We start from the raw sequence: 22,166 nt of genomic DNA, 5'->3' as shown, positions 1-22,166 counted from the left end.
CTTATATATTTGCTATGAAAAGGGTGTTGTTGCATCAGTGCCCAACCATGAAACACTCTTTCACCTTAGTGGATATCCTGTAGCTTGCAGTAGGGACCGTTGGGGGGAAACCTGGAATTGCCTTTCTAAACTTTGCGCTGGAAGGGAAGAAGCCCAAGGATCATCCCCTCGGTGAGAGCCTGGGGCTGAGCCAAGGGACACTGGCCCTGCTGTTTCCTCTGTGCCATCAGAGGACAAATCAGAGCTGAGATCCAGGGATGAGGTGCAGTGTTTTGCTAGCTGTGCTGCCAGAGAGAACCATGGCTCCTCTCCCCTCGCCCTACAAACCAGCATGTCTCCTTTACCCTGCCCGCCTGTGGTTGTGCATGGACACTGCTTTCCTGAGGTGGCTTGCCAAGAGCATGTCTGATGATCATCTTTTTCATGCCAAAGTGATAGGTGGGATGGAGACCAGAAAGGAATTTTCTAGCACTCAAAAGACACGTGGGTAAGTAGGCTGGGAACAACTCCGTTCGGGACTGCCACTGGTGGTATGAAAAGCAGTGGCAGATAAAGGAGGTCAGTGATTTTAAAATACTGTAGCTGGATACAGAATTGAATGTGCGACTGCCTGACATTTTTGTGGAAAAAATAATCTGCAATACACATCTTCTGGACTGGATCCTAGTTCTCTTTTTTAGAGCTATGAAAGCCTCAGACATAAAAAATCTCAGCTGCTAAAGAATGAAGGAAAGGTTTGCCATTCTGCTGAAACTTCAGGTTTCTCCTGCTGACTAAACTGCGAGGGAGGAAATCCCAGGGAAGGGGCTGCAGCGGAAATCACCTGAGGGGGACAGTGTGGCCAGCTCCTGCGCCTATTAAATGTTTCTTTTGAGCCCTGGAATTTCAGCTACGCTTGGTCTGGTTTTAATAACAGCCTTTGCAGGATCATAGGAAATTGACTCAGAAAACAGGTCTGAGAAATTAAAAGGGGAGAAAAAGAGTTTTGAGGAAGAGTTCTTGTGGAAACTTGAGCTTTTTCCGTGACTTGTTTTTGAACTGGGGCTCTGTGCTCTGACTGTTCCACCACCATTTTCTGCAGTGATTCCTTGAAGTGTTGGGATCTCTCTTATCTAGGGAAATAGTTTAGCTTCCTGAGAAGAAAGTAGTATTTTTAAAGTTACTTTCCAGAGGAACTTTCTGTTGCAGCCCCTATCACTTTCACATGGAGCTGAAAATCCTGACATGCTGAAGAAATACAGGATTTCCATTTTCTCCTGTTCTGCTTCAAGACAAAAAGATCATTTTCAGGGATAAAACTTGGACTCTTTGTCCAATGAGCAGATTAGCACACATTTGGTGTGGAAAATTTGGCACCTTATAATGAGATAAAACCCGTCTTTGAAAACACAATTTTTTTCTTCTATTTTATTAGCATTTAATCAAAGGAATTGTACAGAAGTTGTGAGCTCTTGGCATTTTCTCACTGTTCCTCCCTTAATGTACAGGGAAAGGAAAAGAGTTAGGAGAGCAGGAAATAATTTTCTTCGCTGCTTCGCTCTGATTCTAAAGCTGGTTTGGGTTATGTGCTCTGAATATTTCTGTAAGGAAACAGAAACTATTTGCATGATACATGCCTCTTTTAATTAATCCCACTTGAGGTGGGTGGATCTCTCCCAGCACAGCCTGTGAGTAAAGGCCCCTGGCTTTAAGGGCTCGATGCCAAAGCATATATGATTTGTGAAATATTCCCCCTGCCAGAATCTGGATTATTCCCCCTCTCTCTTAAAAGGCTGCAGTAGTATTTTGAAAGAAAATGCAGCTGTGTGCTTGCTTTGGTAAGACAGCTTTAAGCAGGCACTAGAACCACTTCAGCTTACCATGATGTGAGTCTGCCTGCCTGTGTGGAAAGCCTGATCTTGACCAATTTAAGTTCTACTGTAGATGCTTTGATTTATAGCTTTTAAATGTCCTGAATGGGAATCTCAGCTTTGCCACAAGGAAAACAATTGAATTGGAAATGTTTTTTTCTCCTGGCAGCAGAGCCCATGGCGTTTGTGGGGGTGGGAGGGTGCTCCCCTTTTCTCCCTGTGTCGGGCTCTGCAGTGCTACTGTGGATTCATGAAGGCTTTCCCAACAAAGCACTGGAGATGGTTACTCACTTTGTCACTGAAACAAATGTGACCCCACAGGATGTGAAACCCTGGAGCACGTGTGTCACCTCCAGGCATGCTGGGGCTGGTCTCCAGGGGCTGGGGCTGGTCTTTACATGTGAGGCAAGTAGTGGGGAGAGAATTCATGTTGTGCTGCTCACATACTGTCCCTACAATTTACTTCAACTCACAGCCAGCCAGCCAGCAGGGAAGGGCTGGTGGCAGCCCTGCAGCTCCCCTTTGTTATGCCACCGAGGCTAATTCCATGACCTGCTGTGTTGGTAGCTAATCTACATTGTAAGCCATCATTACATATTTCTGCCAAACTGGCACAAAAAGGTACTTTTACTTGACAGTAACTGCAGTTAGAAATTTTCAGACAAAGTCAGGAGCACTGCAGAAAGCATTACTGCCTGATGTCTCCCCGCCCACAGGCTCACACTCAACTCTTTGATTGCCAAATATCAACCATTCACTAAGTTTTCTGTAATGGATTTTTATGGATTAGAGTTCTTTGAAAAGATTTAATGAAATGTCTAACCCTGTGCATTGAACAGTAAGGGGATTCCATGCAAAAATTGCACATGATCCTCTGAATAAAATCTATCATAGTGCGTAGGCATATAAGGCCAGAAGAGTTATCCTGCCTGAGCCTGGGAATCTTCTTTCTCCTTAAAGTTTGACCTTGCAGCCTTAAAAGCTTACTACTGTATTTTTTAATGGAATATAAATTGTAATCAAATAGCCATTGCACCAAATTCTTCTGGCAGGATGAGTGAGTGCCCACCTTAGAGTGTTTGCATGCTGACTTGGATGATCTTAATCTGAACACCCACGCAGGAGAGCACAGCTCTCTGTCCAGCATCCATGTGTCCTCTTTGGAGGATCTTTGGCAAAAGTTACATTCAAAAAGTATAGTCTACAATTAGGATTGTTTCATGCAAGCAAAGAGACGAAAGTGTTACATGGACAGATTTCAAAATCCTGCTGAACCTGAGGAGAAAAGAAAGCCCAAGAATAATTGAACTTAATTCTGTATCTCATGTCTGTGATCAAAAGAATATACAGCTACACGGGCAAAGCCAGAGCCCCTCACAGGGGGGAATGCTGCCCTTCTGTAGTCAGTATGTTTCCAACTTGGCCTGTCCAAGGACCCCAAAATCACAAGACTTATGAGAGTATCAGTTATTCTTTCTGTGATTTCTGCCCAGAGGGAAGACAGCCCTGTGTAATTTGTTACCAGTCTAATGTACATTTCTCGTTTAAATGCACAGCCAGTAATATGTTACTTCTGCTGCTGGCTGCTTCAAGCAGCAGCAGACTCCATTTATTTTCTCTTATCTCTTAGAAAGAAGCTCTGCATTTTCCCATCCTCCACTGGCTCCTTTTTCATTATTTTCCCTTTTTTCTCAGCCTTTCCCTCTCTGTTCCTTTCTTGACCATCCTGTTTGCTTCACCTCCTCCTTTCACTTGGTTTCCTCCCTGGTACATTTGTCTCTCTTCCCCATGTATTCCTTCCTTTCCTTCTCACCATCTTGTCTTGGTTTCTTTCCAACTTATCCCTTCCCTTCCCTGCCACCTTTGTAAATCTGTCACCTTGCATTTCTGTCTTTTAAAATTTTTCAGACCATTTTCAAGCCATAGAATGCAATATTTGGCAATCTTTCTTAACAGCAGCCTGGTGGCAGTGCCTGTGACACCCATCAGAAACAAGAGCTACACGGCTTGGGGCAGTCAAACTGCCAGGTGCAAACCTGGGCTCATCTTGCAGCTTCAATCAAGGAACAGAATCACAGAATAGTTTGATTTGAAAGGGACCTTTAAAGGTCATCTAGTCCAACGCCCCTGCAATGAATAGGGACAACAGAAGCACGCAAGAAGGAGCGTTTTGCATGAGGAGAAGTATTGGAGGGCTTGGCCAGAAAGCAGGTCACAGCAGGTTGTAAAAACATGTAAAATGTCACATTACAGCAAGTCTTGTGGTTTCATTGTAATTCTGCAATACTGATCTTATGAGAAATTTGGAATGGCATTTGCACAGAACTGATTCTTCAGCTGCCTGAACGGTAATGCCATGAGAGATACAGGAGGGTCTTCACTTCTGCTCCAGGAGCTGCAGTGATTGCTGCCCCTACAAGGATGGCTTTCTTTTAGACTGGCAGTAGGATTTTGTTCCTGCCTTCCTTTATACACCTCTCCTCCAGCTGACTGTGCTGAAGATTGAGGAAAACAAAGTTCATGGGATGCCGGACATTACAGCCTACGTACCATGTCTGCTGCCACTGACTCTTAACTTCTCTCAGCATCTCCTTTCATCAGCCACAGGCAGACTGTCCATATCTTCAGTGGCTTAGGAATTTTCTGATGGAGAGTACACTATGGCAGTTGAACAAAAGTATCTGAAGAATCACTTGTTCTACATAGGGTTTAGGTTTGATCTTATTTCTTGCATCTCAGGTAGTTGTAATTATCTTGAGTATTGTTCCTGAGCTACTTGCTCCTGCCTCATTCAACATAAAATTGTTTTTAAAATGAAATGGCATTCAATTGGGATTGTTCCAAGTCACTTTAAAAGTTCAGCAAAGAGGATCAGGCAGAGAAATGGATTTCATTACTCTTAGTGTAGTCTGGACCTATGTGATGGGAAAGGGTAAGTAAAAAAGATGCAAAGATGCAAGAGGGAGGAAGACAGAAAAGCAAGGAACCTGAAAAGCATCAAAAGAAGTGATTCTGGAATAAAGATGATGTTGCAAGTGCAGTCCTCAAAGATAGTAGAGTGTCAGCTGATGCACTGAATAAATTTCAGCAAAAATTTTGGTTTGGTATGGGTTTTTTTTTTCTTCCTTAGCATTTTCTCTCTCAAGATACTGTTAGCAGAAGGAAGTGGTTTTATTTTTAACATCTCTCTACTTGGAAAAAGAAAGTAGAATCAAACAACAGCAGTTGTTTGACAAAAATACAGGAACCCGAATATGTGTTTTGTCCCAAGAAATGACTTAGTTTCATAATGGAATAGTTTAATAACAGCTTCCATGAAGGCACTGCAGGATTAGAGCTACAGTGTTGAGCAGGGAATTTCTGCCTTGTCTAAAGAGTGGGCAAATAGCAGAGCATTTCTAGCCTGCCTTATGCTAGAAGAGAAAACATCTGAGAGTAAACAGAGAGAAGGAGTGATGATTTGAACTTCCTGCACCTGCAGGCATCTTGAAAGGCTGTCTTGAAACTCTCCTGTCCCCTGCGAGCTGTATTGGATCTGTAGTGAATGAGGGCGCTCCATTAACAAGTGACACTGGTAATCCCATTAGTTGGCATCATGGACAAGAAGAGGTGCAACTCCAGCTGGAGGTGACAACCAGGACATTTGCTCCCCTTCTTGCACCAAGGTAAGTAAAGAGGAGAGAGGCAAATGGGCAGAGGAAGGTCAAAGCTGAGTAGGAAGGAAGAACAGAGAAGGCAGAAGTAGATGTGGTGTTCAAAAGTGGGGTACATGATTCACCTTGATGCCAAACAGTGCAGCTACACACAGAGCAGTGCACAAGTCTTGAGCTACTGTGAAAAGATCAGGCGTTCTTCATGCTGATTTTGTGTCATCTTCTGTGGACAGAACAGCATTCTGAATGTTATCGCTCAGCACTCCTAACTTTCTCTTCTTCACGGGTAGTTTTGACCCTCTGGACCATCCTGACCTAAGGTTTCTGAAAGGTCAGGACAGAGGACAGTCTTCCACAGATGTGTTGCACACTTGCTTACTTGACATGTTCCCTGCTGAAGGGCAAACAAGAACACACAGTTTCTTAAGAATAATAGTCTGTCTTGGTCACTCTGTTGAATTAATTTTGTGTTTATTCAAGCTGAGCTTTTCATATGACACATTAATTCCCTGAAATGACTAATTTGAAAATGCAGTGTTCACATAAACATACAATATATTTGTATGTGTGTGTGACGGATGTTAATTTATGATGGTCATATAGAAAACGGAGCTCGAGTTGTAGATAATAAATTATTCTGCTGGAACATCATATTTTGGACTACTTTGCCTCTGAAAGGAGTATCTGTATTAAGTTAAATCACACACAGTGGAACCACTAACCCTAGTGCTTTCAAACAGTGTAAGCCTTTGAATTAATGGAGATTTATATTGCTGCAGTGTAGTGGTGGCCAGTGGAAGGACACATTCTTCCCATTCACTCTTATTTTTTTGTTTCTTTCACTTAAATAGATATCTGATAAAACAGCATAATCTAATAACCTTAACTTGCTTACAGTGAACAAAAAAATTCTTCCACTGAGAGAGCTCTGTGCAGGTGGGTCATCTGCAGTTTTGGGGTTCAGCTGTAAGGATGGCCGAGGCAGTCCCTGGCAGTACAGTCTCAGCATGCCCTCTGTGCATTTGTAGAGGCTGACATGAGTTCAGCTGGAAAACTGCTCAGAACTACCAGGCACACTCAAAAGCTGTGCTCTGTGCCTGAGGGCTTCCCTTCTCGATTTGTCCGACGACAGTGATCCTGTGGGCAATGCTTACTACAGACACTTTGTGTTTAACAAAATGACATTTTCCAGTACAGAAACAAATCTGAGAAATTTTCACTCTCTCGGACCATTACACTGCGAAAAGGGACCATCTCAGGCAGATATTACCCAGCTATTTTTTTCCTTTCATCACCGAGTGCGGTTTCTCATTTCCCTCGCAATCATCATCTCCTCCTGATCTTTGTCCGTGATTCCTGCTTTACTCCTCCTAATGTCATCATCCTTTTTGTTTTTCCTGCTTTGTTATGACCTGTGTCACTAGGATCAAGTGCCTTTCCTCCCCTTGCCTTTCCCACTTCCACCCCATATACTTGCTCCCAATTTGATGTTTGGGAGACTCTGCAGTAGCCATGCTGCATCTGCTGTAGGACAGAAAGAGTTTAAGCATGCACAGATTGAAGACTAATTAGGTCTACAAACCATGTCTCGCCCTGTTTTTCAACCACGATGGATCTGGTAGTTTCACTTCTGGTTTGGATTGTCCTCCAAATCTTGAGGCTTATGGAGGTCAAGAGATACCATATAAAAGTTAAGTTGATACAAGAACCAGAAAGAGTAGAGGGTGTAGGTCTCTCAGGATCTTACTGAAACAGAGAAAACCAGAGAAACAGTATAAAAATAAAATCAATCAAAGCATTATAACTATCTCAAGACCAAGCTAATTCGTCTGTCTAAATAATCACCCTAACAGGAAACCAGATTTATTCCTCACCTGCAGTAAGTCACTCTTTTATCCTCTATGCCTCACATCCAGGTTTGTTCTGCCACCTAAAACAAATTTGCCTGCAGTCAGTCTTAAAGCTGCTTAGAGATTTTAAGTATTTTCTTGTTAAATTCTACAAAGATGATGTCACATATCAGGGTGCTCTGAGAGGGCTGTGTTATAGGGAAACCAAGATGATGGAATAGGGAGAGAATAACGGACTTCTGTTCACAGCTTCAGATCTATAGGATGTATTGTAAAATATAGCTCTGTACATGCCTTCCACAAGTGTTCTCTGGTGGTCACAAGGAAGCAAGAATGTCAAATATAAGTGGAAATGAAAGCCTTTTATTTAGAAGTCCTCTGGCTGTGCTGTGAGAAGCCATCTTCGAGCGGGGCCTCCCATGGTAATTACAGCCATGCTTTACTGAAAGCACATTTTGTGCACTCCGTGTGGGGAGCGATAGGACTTCTCAAAAGGCAAAGGCTCAAAGAACTCCCATATGTTTCTGATCGAATTTTTCGTCTAGACTTGCTTTATTTAGTTTCTTTTGCTCTGCATTTGCCTAGCTAAAGCTTTTAGGAGTTCTTTTAAAACTGGAAACATGGGGGGTGCTGCTTAGGTTAAAAATAAATATAAAAACTTTTCCTTTTTTTAAAAAAGTTTTTGCACGGGGGTAAGAGCTCCCCTTCATTCAAAACCCCACTGAGCTCTTCAAAGGAGGAGTCTCTGGAGCAACATCAGGGAGTTATTAAATACATACTTAGTCCACAATTTTCATTGGTAAATTCTTTATGTCTGCTTAATGTGTGCTAGTTAGAAGAACTGATTCTTTTTGCAGACTCGTTTACTCAACCCCGGGGGGGACCTATGATCTCCTGCCCCTTTAGCACTAACTTTTACAAACAGTTTCCTTTTTTTTTTTAAAAAAAAAAAAAAAAGGCAGCAAAACAAATAACAACAACCCCCAAAAAACCCCAAGACAACAGACTGAGTTAAACGGGCCAGGCAGCGGGACACGGCCCCAAAACTCGAAAACCCAGCTGAAATGTTGGCGACAATGAGCAAAAGGATTTCCCGCAGCAGTGACATTTTTCTAAGGAGCTTTCTCTGCAGCAGGAGCCGCCTCTCGGGGCCGGGAGCAGCTCCGCACGGCGAGCGCTGCCCGGGCTGTGGGAGCCGCGCCGATAACGCGCAGAACCTCAGCCCGCGCCGTCTGCGCCGCTATCATCTGCTGGCCTCAGACTAAACATTTAATTGGGCTTAGTCACGTATTTACTCACTGAGATGGCAGCTAGCGCGGAGCAGGGATGCGGGGGAGGTTGTTTTTCCCCGGTTTTCCCTCGCCCGGTCCCCGGGCAGGCTGGAGCTCCCCCTGCCGCTCTGCAGGCCGGGTTCCTCGGCGTTCGGAGGGGCTGGCAGCGCTCCCGTGGGTAACCTTTGCTCGGGGTGCGATGGGGCCGAAACCACGCTCGGCTTCCCTCAGAGCTGCGCTTTGTGGAACTGCCCTGGAGTTGGCTGCTGGCTTTGTTGTCTCAAGGTGGCCCAGGCTCCTGCACCTCTCTGTGGGCTCCCAGCCACCACTCCGGGCGTAAAGGAGCCAGGGAGGGGGCTTGGCCTCTCCTCCTGTCTTTGGGGTTGAGATTCTTGTCAAGGGGAGAAAAAAGGTCTGGATCCTACGCCCAGTGTAGAAATGGTCGCAGAATGACTTGTCACCCTGACAGCGAAATCTAAGACAGGCAAATTCAGGGTTTATTCTTTCCTTCACGTGGACTTGAGTTCCAGCTCGTGCCAGTTAATCCTTTGTGCCAGTGGCTAAGGAAGGTCAGGTCTCTCCCCCAAGCTGAACCCCCTGTGCTCTGCCCAGGGCCTTAGGAACACAGTCCCCCTTCCTCCATTGCTGGCACAGGGAATTGCAGATAGCTCAGGAGACTGTCAGCAGCAGGGCTGGAGGGAATGGTGCTACTGCAGGTCTTTTCCCAAGTGCTGCCTTTCCCAAACATCTGCCACTCCTCTAGAGGGCACCTGTGCTCTACAGGCGGAGGTCCTGCTCCCCAGGTCGTGGTGTGGAGGGTTAAGGAGCTGGAAGTGCATGGTAAGCAGGCAGAGCCCTTGAGGGGCTGGAACTAAGGAGGGCTAAGCCCATTCCTCATGGACATTTCTGCCCATGCCCATTGGGAAGACACACACAAGTGTTTGTATCGGAGCATCCCAGATACTGCTGGGAGTATCCACAGTTGGGACAGAGCATCGCTGAAGGGTCCCCTCGCTGAGCAGACCTGACTCTTGGGCAGTGTCACAGGGAGAAGCAGGCTGTTGTGGCTCGGCAGCAGCTCCTCATCAGAGGGTCCCCTTGGGGGTATCGGCTTCTCCTTGAAGTGCTTGGTACTCTGGAGTGGGAAAGAGCTAATGGGAAATTTTTCTGTTCAGGTCTGCACTGGGCTTGAATGGAAATTCAAAATAGCGGTCAGTGTGCAATAATATCTCTGGTTCGAGGAGGAAATGGTGCTCAGGCCTGATTTTGGTTCAGGTTTGGTGTGACTGATTATATCCAGGAAATCCTCCCACTGTGCTCTCCAGTTTCTGATCCTGCTGTGTTAAATAGCAATTTGGCTAAATTGCATTATTTGAATCCAGTGGGCTGCATTTAACCTGGTATTAAAATGCATGTTTGGGCTAGTATCTTTTAAATTTGATATGAAGGCAGCTGTATGCATTTTCCCTTGTTTGTAAATTGTATACATATGATACGATGTTTTCAGTAAGCGCTAAACAATGCAATGTGAGGCATTTCAACAAAGGAATAATTTAATGCAACCCAGCAGAAATGCAGAGCCTTAGAAGTGGTTCTTTATGAAACTACAAATTTTGGAAATGGGTCCAAAAGACCTACACTGGAGCAAGACAAGAAACAATAGTTAACACAGTAACATTTTTCCTGTAAGAAAAATACACCATGAAGAAATTATATTTTGCCTATTTTTTTTTAGCTTGTTGATTTACTTGAATGCTTTAGTTGGCATATTTTGTATTTGTTGCATGGTAGGGATTAAAATTCTCATTTCTTCACCAAAAGAGAGTATTGTCGCACAAGATGCACTTTGAGACAAACGAGATTTTTTTTTTGTCAAGTGTAAATTTGTCTCACATATTTTGTTCCAGTTCAAAGAAAATTAACATATTGTTACATTATTTTCATCTTCAGTTTAGCTTTAGCAGAATGAGACGCATTTCCTTTGTAAGCCTCTTCAGAGCCAGAACTGTCCCTACTTGCACAGGTGGAGGACGGGTTAGGAAGGGCTGCACAGTTTGTTTGGACCATTAATGAGCTCTGCTGGAGCTGATGGGAATCAGAGAACCTCAGCTCCCACCTTGCTTAGAGCCTGGGTTCAGCCATGAGCTCTCCTGGTAATCTGGGCTGGGTTAAGAAATAGAGAGAGAGCTGGTACTTCCCGCTAAAGAAAGTGGGAGTGAAAACACTGTGTAAGACATGGATTGGGATAACTGCAGCAACAGAACACTGCTGGAGAGTGCTGCACAGCTGGCTAAGGGAGCAGGCCAGCTTGGAGGAACAGTCTCTCAGGGCTGTTTATACAACACACAGCAGTGCCAGGCAGGACTGTGTGAGCTGGTGCAGGCACTGGAGGCCAATTGTCAGCTCAGAATCTGCATGGGCCTTGCTTGGCAGTGGGATGTTTTATCCCAGGTGGAAAGCAGCATCAACAAAATATTCTCTGTAACTAAGCTGATGGAATTACCTCCACACAGCACTGATGTGGACCTTAGCTGCACACAAAAAGGTGAAGTGTTACACAGCTACCAGAGGGACTCTGTCTACAACTTCAGCAGAGTTGGTGTGTCATCCTTGGATGAAGGGAGGGAGGGGTAGGTGCCAGCCTGGACTGCAGGTGGAATGTGCTTGGAGATCACACTACTGCTAACTCTTGCACTGGGGTCTCTTATCAGAGGATGACACAGTCCAAATTAAAATGCAGTACACAGGAAAATGGAATGAAGGCACCTAAGTCTTCCCAAAAAAATCTGTGACTCTGTAGCACTTCCTGAAGTTGTCAGAAAAATGCATTAGTGGTAAATTAATGAATCCAGAAGCTCTAGCCATGACTGGCATTTTCATAACTGGGCATTGATATAAAGTCTCAAAATGTGCCTCAAATTCAGGCACATTGATAGGGCTACAGTTTGCCCAGGTATGCAAGAAGCTGTAGGTTTTCCTGCTTCTGCAAAGCGGACCTGAAGATGTTGTAAGCTGTTTTCCCAAGTCCTGTCGCCTGCTCTGAAATGTGCCTATAAGACTGCTGTGTGGCTGTCCAGGCTGGGACTGACCCCTAAAAATGGAGAATAACAATCGTCCCCGATGGTTTGCGTGGCTCAAGAGGGTAACTGTGTGTGGAGAACCCCCAGGCTGTGGACAGCGATGGGTGAGAGCGGTAAGGCATGGTAGGCACGTGGCAAACCCATTGCCTCCTTCCTTACTGTGGATGCTTAAGAGGTGTCTTGCTTCAGTGTATGTGGAAACAGGATTGTTGTGTGTATGAGCATGTGCATGTCCATGTAACAACAGCCAGAGATGCCAGGTTTGTGCTCAGTGTTTGTGCTTACTGTTTCTTCTCTCTCTCTCTCCAGTCGAAGACCGCCCCCTTCACCTACTCGGCCCACTGTAATCCGTCCGTTAGATTCATCCCTGTTAGACTAAACGGAGTTTCTGGCATGTCATTCATTGTTAACCAAATATGTGGAAACAAATTGCTTGGTAACTGTCACAGTAACCAATGTATAGTCGCATGTATGGACATCTATAGGCAAGTAACCAATTTTACTGATATACTCTGTCCATTCTGCATTGTTTATGAGGTCTTAAATGTCTGGGGAAGGTCTGTGCTGCCTTGACTTTTCCTTTTGCAATAATTGATGTTAGCTAACGTACTGACACATATCTCCACCCAGGCAACTGTGCTCACAGTCCTCTACAGCAAATAGAGGGCTTGACTTTGTGTGTGTTTGTGCACGTATTGATTTGATCTGCTGCTTTTTTTCCCTCTTACCTGAATGGAATCTTGCTTTTATTTTATTTATACCCTCCAGGTTTTCTATTTTCCCTTGTAATGGCTAAACTGGGCAAAGAAAAGCCATGTGGTTTCTTACCAAGCTCTTCTGAAAGCCCCACACTTCCAGGTCTCTTTTGCAAGGGGCTTGCTTCTCCTATAAATTCTCTTTATCCAAAGTTTAGTTTTAAGGAATGTTAAACAAGCAGGGTGTGTGTGGGACAAGGCATGTTTTGCTTTATTTGCACCCTGACAGCTGACATGCCAACTGTGTTGGGTTGGTGAGGAGCAGGCTGGGGTGCCCCAGCTTGCAGGGCTTGGTGTGGAGCCTTCTCACCCTGCAGCCAGGATGGGAGAGGGTGGTTTGAAGGGCTGGTGTGTGACAGAGCAGCATGTGCCAGCTCCCTTTGCCCTCTGCCAGTGCTTGCTCACACTCCTGCTCCTACTGCGCTCCTGGGAAGCCCTGGAGGGGGGTGAGTGCATGGAAATGTGCTGTGTGGCAGGATCCAGGGAACTGAGCACTGCTTTTGGTCCTTTTGTGACACAGAAGGACATAGAGATACAGATACATGGAAAGCTGAGCATGGGCTCCCACTCCTCTGGCCACCATGTGAGCCAGTTCACAGAGCTCCAGCCTAGACAGGCAGCTGAGCTTCCCAAGGGTCTGGTTTGGATGTGAGGTATTTGTGATATTTTCACATGCCAGTTGATGAAGTTCCCCTGTGCCCACTATGTAAAGATTTTCTCTTTGCATTACATGCACACCTTGGTTTACTGTTGCTTCTATCCAGCTAGGTTCTTGGAAGTGCTCAGCTGTGCATCCTGGATTATTTTAGCAGCTGCTCACTTGCAGAGGTCCTCTCTGCCTCTTGTTTTGCACATTATAAATTAATGCATTATAAAAACCTTTTGTCTTAACTGCATTACTTCACTTTAAACACTTAGGGTCAGTGTCACCCTTAAAGCTTAGAACTTACTGAGTTAACAGAATGAAACTAGAGAGGAATTTGGCCTTGTTCCTTCAGAAAATATGAATTGCTGCTATTACAATTATGGTTACAGATCCCTAGCAAAGCAATTGGTGGTTTCAAAGGCCCCCAGTATAATCAGTCTAATAAATGTATTTATTGAGACTGCTTGTAGGGCTCCAGTATGCTGTAGCCCCATGGTTAGGAAGAATCCAATCAAAGAGCCACAACAAATGGGGATTTAGCCTATTAAGTATTCCCAGGCTGCTGATTAGCTGTGCTCACCAGTGCAGCAAATCATGTTTCAGCTTGCAGAAGAAAGACGAGCTTGGGAAAGCATCATGATTTGTATGTTAGCTTAACTTTAATTTCCTGTCAACCTCATACTTGTGACACATGCCTGGGGAGTCTAGAGGTCACATGTGATGCACAGTGAAGATGGAGTTTTCAGAACACTGGCATCTTGTTGATCTCAGCAGACTGCTTAAGTGGCTGGTGCTTGTTTGGGGAACAGGCCCACATCTCCAACGCCAAGTGCACAGAATCAGCTTTCAGGGGAAAAAAAGGTTGCAAACACCACTACGGTCATACTAATTTTTACTACCAAACCTCCCCCCCCCCCATATTTTGATGATTCATCTTGTCTTCTACACAGCTTTCCACTGCTTAGTGCTCTCTGCTGTAACCTGCAATGCATCTGTTGGATATAATTTTTGTAAACAGCCATAGTAGTCCATGGCCAGCACACCTATCTATAGTTTATCAGAACTGTTACTGACTGGCAGCTGCCTGCTGATTGAAAGCCAGGTTTAATGCCTCAGCCACAGAAATCACTTTAACCCCAAATTCTAAAATTCACTTGGTGATAGAAGACCAGGTTGGATGGGTCTTTCAGCAACCTGGTCTAGTGGAAGGTGTCCCTGCTCATGGCAGGGGGCTTGGAACAAGATGAGCTCCGAGGTACCTTCCAACCCAATCCATTCTATGATATTGCAAGGCCACAGTCTGGATTTATCCACCATACCCAAAGCCTCAGCTCAGCTGTCCTTTGTTCTGTGGGAAGAGCGTCACCTCCTGGAGGTGATTCAGACCAGTGTGGCTGCATGGGACACGAGGGTAATGCTGCTAAGTTAGGAGCCTTAATCAGATGACATAGATCCTGGCCTAAAAACATGATTTAAATCCTCTCTGCTTGAGACTCCCTCATTTACTTTGATGACTGTTTCTGCCAAGCATAAGGAAGTAGGTGGCACAATTCAGCACTGTCCTTAACTCTGCCCCCAAGAAACTATTTCTCAGCAGTAATCCTGAATTGTAAATAAAGCTCTCAAGGGTGGATTTACCCAAAAGAGGAGGAGGAGGCGGCAGCAAGGCGTCAGCACCATCTGGTTCTGTGCTTGATGCTGAGGGTGCAGGACACAGCTGCACAGCCCTCCTTCCTCTGCATCCTCATTCAGATCTCATCTAAATCTGACCCTGTGCCCTAAATGCAACGCTTTTAGGTGTGCAGGTTAATAAATAACAGTGAGCATGAATCCAGGGTTTGATGATTTCACCTCTTCTTGCGTATACACTTGTCAGAATAAACCACATAGAACTGTTTCTAGGAAAAACATTTAAGTGCTTCCTAAGAAATTGCCACATCCAATTGAGTAAGTACTGTCCTCCAACCTTGGCCCACTTCCTTCTGCTGTACAGTGCCCGGAACGGGTTTGTTTGTCCTGCTCACTTCTGGTGCTGGCAAGTCCCGTCAATCCTGTCCCTTGTTCTCGGAGGAGCAGCCTTGGCAGCAAAAATCACTCCATGCCCGAAGGCAGGACAAGCACCCTGTGGATCTGCTAAGAGGGACTGACAACCTCTGCAGACCCCCTTATGTGGGATGGGCCAAGCCTGACCTCCATATCTGAGAAGTGCAGGTTGCTCTGCCTTTCTCTGATTCCTCTGGCACAGCTCAGATAGCCAGGGCGTAGTGGAGCAATAATGAAGCAACACCGGTGTTTGTGATCTTACGTGAGGTACATAAAAATCTGGGTGATGTAGTTGCTAAGTTTCAGGAGGGTGCTTATCTAGTACTGCATTTAGGCTGGGCCTGGGTCTCTGCCTGGAGAACATGTTCCACCTCACCCCGCCATGGCTGACCATCAGCTGAAGAGCTTGCGTGTGCCGTGAATAGCTCTCGGCCTTGGATCTCAAGGGATCTTGTGCTAGGCTTAAAAAGATTGTATGTTCAACAAAAAGGATTATGTACATAGTTAATGTGTGTTTATTTTATTGCTGATCTTGTTGCACTTTCTAAGTAAGCCTCCTAAAAGTAGATTACTTATTATATTAAAGAAGATACATTATAGGTTATGGCATTTCGTGTTAAAGTATAACGTAGAAAATATTATCCTCTCTGTTCCAGACAGCTACACTAACCATGATGTGTACAGCATATTGAGATTCCTGGCTAGTTCTGTCCTTCTGTCTTAAAATAGCCCAAACCTCCTGAATTGAGAGCAGACCTACTCTGTCCCTGTGCCACCGGGGAGCCTCTCGGTGCACTTCTGTCACAGCTCCTGCCGCTGTGGCACTGCCCCTCCTCCCAGGCTCTTGCAGAACAGCTCCCTTGTGTAAATGAATGTTACTCTGCCTGTCTTTCCTCTTGCTTTGTCTGCAGGCGAGCTGATGCTGATGGCTCCTCCCGTCCAGACAGTCCTCCACTCTTGCTTGATCTATGATTTGTCCCGTCTTGCCGGCCGTTTGCTTTACTGCTGTCTCTTTACTTTTCCAGGATGGGTAAACGATGACTTCTTTTTTGTAAGAAGCAAACGCTTAATTTCTTTCTGATTTTTTTTGCTCTGTGTGTTAATGCCCTACTTCGTGTGAGCCAAAACATCTGCCTTTGGTTTCGTAATCTGTAAATGGTTCCTGGTTGACCTTTGAGCACAGTGAGTGGATTCCCGAAACTGTGGTCATTACTGAGCATCACATACACCTGCTGTAAAAATGTTATGCTGCATTTCTGAACCTGAAATAAACTATAATTCTTGATGGGCTTTTATTATTACTTTCTGGATGTGTATGAGTGGTGTATTCTGTCTCTTGCACCATCATCTCAGCATTCCACATTGCCTCGGTGGGGACTGCAGGGAGGATTTATTGGAGGTGCTGTTGCATTGAGATCACTGGAGATGTCATTATAGGGGAGATGTAACCTGTTGGGAAGCATTCAACCTGTTCCCCTACAAGGGCCTTGGAGATGTTTTCCTGGGAAATGGATGAACGTTTTACAAGCAGTACCTGGGATTCTCTTCATTGCTGAGGAAAGCATGTTTTGGGGAGTTTCAGGGACTGAGTCCTCCAGAGCAGGAGCTGGAGTTAAAATGTGCCTGAAAGGGATTTCCCCCAAAGTGGTTGTGTACGAATGCGCAGATGTCTTGATTACTCAGTTCCTCCTTCAGATCAGGATGAGCCAAGTAGCTGCAATCCGTGCTTGGAGATGGTCTGTATGGCACAAGGAGCACAACAGCTTCCTGTGGGAACACCACAGTTGCTAAGTGGGTCCTTAGGTTTTGGGAAAGGAGGAAGCAAAAGGTGGGATGAGCACAGCAGGAACATGCCCGTTGTATTCTGTAACATTTGGAGATTTCGTTAATAGTCGTTAATGGCCGTGGCTGAGGCAGTGTGTGCACTCCCCCTCAGGGAACAGCAGTGTCCCACGTGTCCCCTCTGGCTAGAGCATGTCACGTACCCCAGATGAGCCTGGTTCCAGGCATGTTGGTCAGGTAGAGCTGAGTGCTCTGTGCTGGGTACCAGGAGGAGCAGCTGCTCCTCTGCACTGGGCCCTCACTGCCACGGGGCTCTCCAGCTATGTTTTTAACCCTTCCCAGAAATGTCCCCTTCAGACACCCCAATCCACCCCACAGGTCCTCTTGTTTGATCATTCCTCATTTCATCAGAATCTCACAAAAGATCCACTCCAAGAACAGTGTTTGAAGCAGATAGTGGTGAGAATTTTAAGGCTGCCTGGGGAAAAGCTCTTCCAGAGAGTATAATTTGCTGCAAGAAAATTAGAAAGCCTGTGACCAGCGACCTGGACACCTGGGATGGGATTGTTCTGGTTCTCTGGCACTGGCAAGTCAGAAGGGAGGCGGTGAGGATGAAAGCCAGGCTCTGCTGAGAGCCAGCTGATTCTAATCTTGCTCTTGCTCTTTTCCTTAATATGCATGTTCTGTGCCTTTTTCTCTTAACCCATTTTATTAAGATAATTTTGTGTATGAGTCATTTTATTGTATCTTGGCCTTTTGTTTTAAATCTCCCCCTCTCCCTGTGATTTTTGGGTTATTTTTTGGTTTTTTCCTAGGCGACCTCCACCAGCTGTTCCAGGAAGATCATCCTAACACGCACATTTCTTTTGTGTTACATGCAGTGTCTTTTTTTTTTAAAATCCAAAATTACCTTTAATTTGCACTAGCCTATTTGTAAATGAAAGATTTTATTTTCAGATTTCAATGATAAGCCTGGATGTAAAGAAAATAAAATTCTGACTACAAAAAGAGTGTGTCCTGTGTTTCTGTTGAAGGGTCTACTCACTCCTCAAATGAAGATATTCTTACCCTGTGGAAGAAATTACCTGGGCTCTGTGGAGGCTCCCACCCTCCAAGGTTGTGGTGTAATTCTGCTGGGATTCCAGCACTGCTTCTGAATTCATTAACCACCAGGATTGCTCGATGTAAATGGCTTTGGCTTAGCATTAGCAGGAAGAACAGCCAGCAGAGTTCCAAAACATGTCCAGTGCACCAGCAGCAGCACCTGGCTGAGCGGAAATTCGAAGGAGAAGATTGCAGCAGTCTCTTGAAACTCTCTCTAGACTGATTAATCTGCACAATTATAAATAAATTGCAGCTGCTCTGACCATTTTCTTCAAGCTAAACCTCTAAATTCCTTGCGAGCCAACCTCATTGGAGCATCTGAGCACAAACAGCTGTAAGTAGCTACCTCTGGGATTCCAAATGTGTCCGTCCCTATGGGAAAGATAAAATCTGGAATTTAGATGATGTGCTTGTTTTGTGTGCCAGTGAAGGCTATGAAGAGTCAGTCTAAAAAAGGGGGAAACTGATGGGTTTAACTGACTATTTTTCCTCACAGGAAAGCAAAGGGGGTATCTCACAAACCACGCAGGTAAGTCAGGAGGTACCACTTGGCGCTGGACTCAAGCCTGGTGTTTCAGGGGCCCAAACAAGATGTTTCTGGGTAGTAGGGAGGTGATGGTAAGAGGGAGCTGCAGCCGTGCTCACGCTCGGGATGGGGGCAGGGGAGGAGAGGAGATCACTTTGTGTGAGGAGAAGGGGCCTGACGACACCCAGCCTGTGCTTGTTTTCAAGCCCGGTCTGATGCATCTTTGCTGAATTTGGGCAATTCCTCTTGTTGCAGCTGATTCAGTTCCTGCTGACCTCTCAAATATCCAGGGAGCTGCTGAACCACCTGCATGAGCTGGTAAATATCAGACACCAAGTTTGCTCAAAATACAAGAGGATACAAACCCAGAGAGCTGTAAGAGAGATTTTTCTTTCTTCTCACTTAGACTTTGTCTTTTGGTAGAGTAGAAGAGAGAAAACAGCAACTGTGTAGCAAAAAGTGGGGAAACAACCTAAAGCCTGCTATACCTTTGAACTGTGTGTGCTAAATTAGGAATTGCTGGAACTGGGAAAGGTGCTTCCCAGCACCCTGAGATAGGGAGAAATGGAGACCTACAATTCCAGGAAAACAACTGTCCCAAGAATGGAGTAGCTGAGGCTTGGCTGTACCTTTTACCTGTGGAACCCATCGCCATCAGGTGCTGAGGCAGAAACACCTCAGCAGAGTTCAGCAATTGTGTGCTTTCAGGATGACTACAGAAGCTGCTACGTGTTTGTACCTGGTGAGCACTTGAGGAGGCTCTGTCTATGCCTCAGGTACAAGGGAAGGGGGACAGGCTGAATTTTACAAGCTGCTGCTTCTTTTCCAGGTTGTTCAAAAATCTGTTCTGCGCTGTGGGAAGCTCTCCCCGCAATCCCTCTGTGGTACAGCTTGGCACCAACAAAGATAAAAGGTGGATGATATCTTAGCTCAGTGGCTTGGCCCACAGCACCCAGGAGCTGTTGCTGAGCTCCCAGCTGCCTACTGGCCTCCATGCATTAGGCTGGGAGGCACAAACTGGTTTCTTGGGGCATTTTATGGTGGTAAATCCTCCACACAAACCTTTTTCTTCTTATGAAATATTTGGTAAAAAATATTGTTGAAAATAGGACTCCAAATTTCATGGGTTTACGGTAGCCATTTCTAAAATCTCTTAAGTAGAAAGGCATAGGAGCTGGTTTGCTGGGAAGCCCTGGCACGTTCTTTAGCATCAGTTCACGGGGTGACTTTTGGAAGAAGCTGTTTAACCTCATCTGTGCTGTTTCCAGCCTGCCCTGGTGTTCACTCTGTGGCCAGGTAGAGAAGGACCACAGTGCTGCACCAGTAACATTGTGTCCAAGACTGCTCTTCAGTGGACGGGTTAGGAACAAAATCCTATTTTGGTTTCCTGATCAAAGACTCAAGCTTTGTTCTTTGCAGGCTTCCCAGATCCAGTCTCCCACATGGGAAGGGCCATGGCCCCAACAGCATGGTGTGGGTGGCTGACACTGGCCTTTCCCTGCAGCAGAGGCAGGAGATGGAGATTCCAGCCGGCACGTGTCAGCAGCTCCCCCAGGAGCAAGGCTTATCCCCAGCCACTCTGCAACTACTCACATTTGGCCAGCTTCAAATCAAAAGAAAATGTCCCATTGAAGGACTGATCTCAGTGGACTGGACCTTAAGGGAAAGAAATATGCTATGCAAAAGAACATTTAACTCCTTAGGGTTGGTCGATGAAGTGTTTGTTGCATCATCAGCCAAGGACCCATTTCTTGGGTCTCCGTGCAGGTTTCTTCAGGTAGCAAATGTCCAAAGGGCATCCAGCTTTACTGGATAGGTGTTGAGTTATGGCAAAATCCTGTTCTGTAGAGGATATGCTGACCTCAGGCATGCAGACATACTAATAATGGCCATTTATACAGCAGCTTAAATAGCAACAACATTGCAGAGCACATGTCCTCAGGAGAAGGTCAGGGAAGTCCTAGGGAAACCCTGCCTGCCGTTTGTGTCTCCTCCTCTCCTCTCCCTGGCTCCTTTTGGCATTCTTCCTTCTTCCAAGGTCCCTTTGTGCATCCAGGCTCTGGACTTCTGTTTTCTTGTCCCAGGTTAGGATGGGCAGGGTATCTTTGTGGGCAAGTGAGAGGAGGGCTAAGCTTTTCCCCAGAGGCTCTCTGGGCAAGGACTGAGGCTGTTGTAATCTACTCCTAGAATTCTGACTGGGATTCTAAGGAAATGAAGGGAAGGAGCTGGGCAGAGCAGAGAGGTCTGGGGCTGTAGGCAGGGCTGAGGCTGCCTGCAGCAGGATGGAACACAGTCTGCATCCACCTGGAGCTGGGTGGATGGAGCCTGCTGCCATCAGTCAAAGTCCCTGGATCTGCACAGGTCCCTGCTCCAGCTGAGGAGATGGTGGCAGCCTGTGCCCATCTCCACCACCTGAAATGTTTGAGTGGTCAATGCTTGCAGTTTTCCTAACCCAGAGCTGGGTTTGACAGTGTGAATTTGGGAAAAATATTTTTGGGGGAAATATTTCTCTGTGGAGCAGTGAGTGCAACAGAAACTCTGCTTTCTTGTAGCCTCTGCTGTGATAGATAGGGGCCAAGCAGATGAGATTTGATTTATTTTTGATTTACATTCCACCCTTGCCCCTGTACCAGTGGGCTCTGTGAATCTGCTTGGGATGACAGCGTTACACTGGCATTAGCTCAGTGTCAGATGGGACATTCTGGTCATTGAGCAGCTTTCTGGGAAACCTCCCTGTGAAAAAACAGTCTCCTTTCTGCAGAGCTAAAAAATGTCATCTTGACTCTGAGCATCTGGCTACTCTGTGCTCCCTGCGAGACCTGAGCACGGGCTCCAAACTCCTACAAGTTTTAATTAAAGGCAAAATGAGTAGTCGTTACCAGGACGACAGCAGCAACATTTAACACTTGGCAAGAGCAGTTACAAAGCACTGGAGGTGTTGGGGACTCCGCCGGGGGCTGCTCATTTCCGAGAAAGCCCAAGGAGCACGTGAAAAGCGCCTGCTTTCACGGGGTGGGGAAAATCGAGCAGAAAGATGCACTCCTGCAGCTTTTCCAGAAGAGAAAAGTTTCATTAACACCCGAGTGATGCCAAGTGCAGCCCTGTGAGATGGGGCTGGGGTAGGTGTGGGCATCCCTTCCCTCTTGTGGTGCCGGCTCTGGAGGGCGTTCCTCCCCGGGCTGGCCGGAGCAGGGCTGGGGTTGCCGAGGGATGGGAACAGGGAAAGGGAAAGCGCCGGGCAGGCCGTCCAGGCACCAGGGCTGGCTGTCCTGGCCAGGCCTCCAGCGGGACTTGTTTGCCGGGAGCGCCCTCTGTTGTGGTGTGAGCGGTGCCGGACAGACCGACACCGGACAGATCGTGTCGGAGGGCACCTCCACGGGCCCTGCCGCTGGCCCCGCAGCCTGCCATCTCCCCAGCAGGTGGGTGTGCACCCATGGGGGACTGTGCTGAACTCCATACCTCTGGCTCGGGGTCTGGCCCTGCAGCAAGGCCAGAGCTGCCTCTGGAAAGGAGTTAGAGACGAGGGGAAGGCGTGATGCCCTCTCATGTCACGTCCTAAAGGATTTAAGGTAATGTGTTGTCTGGCAGGGGTGTGAGGCTATTCTG

General features: G+C 46.2%; 1 protein-coding gene across 14 annotated transcripts in view; it reads left to right on the top strand.

Annotated features, from left to right (window-relative positions):
* Window positions 1-18,382, top strand: part of DNM3 (dynamin 3) — a 173,445-nt gene extending 155,063 nt beyond the window's left edge. For 6 of the 14 annotated variants that reach the window (XM_039556352.1, XM_039556351.1, XM_039556350.1 and 3 more), the window contains one exon: window positions 3,807-5,207. In XM_039556352.1, the coding sequence (XP_039412286.1) occupies window positions 3,807-3,933 (127 nt within the window). In that variant the 3' untranslated portion in view covers window positions 3,934-5,207. Of the gene's footprint in view, window positions 1-3,806; window positions 5,208-5,331; window positions 8,295-12,013; window positions 16,450-17,745; window positions 17,942-17,964 lie in introns of those variants that run through there. The other 8 variants (XM_039556358.1, XM_039556355.1, XM_039556354.1 and 5 more) reach the window with 4 other exon arrangements.
* Window positions 18,383-22,166: the final 3,784 nt, after the last annotated feature.

Source organism: Corvus cornix, chromosome 8 (assembly GCF_000738735.6).
Source record: "Corvus cornix cornix isolate S_Up_H32 chromosome 8, ASM73873v5, whole genome shotgun sequence".
NCBI lineage: Eukaryota > Metazoa > Chordata > Aves > Passeriformes > Corvidae > Corvus > Corvus cornix.
This window is presented reverse-complemented; position numbering and strand designations above follow the sequence as displayed.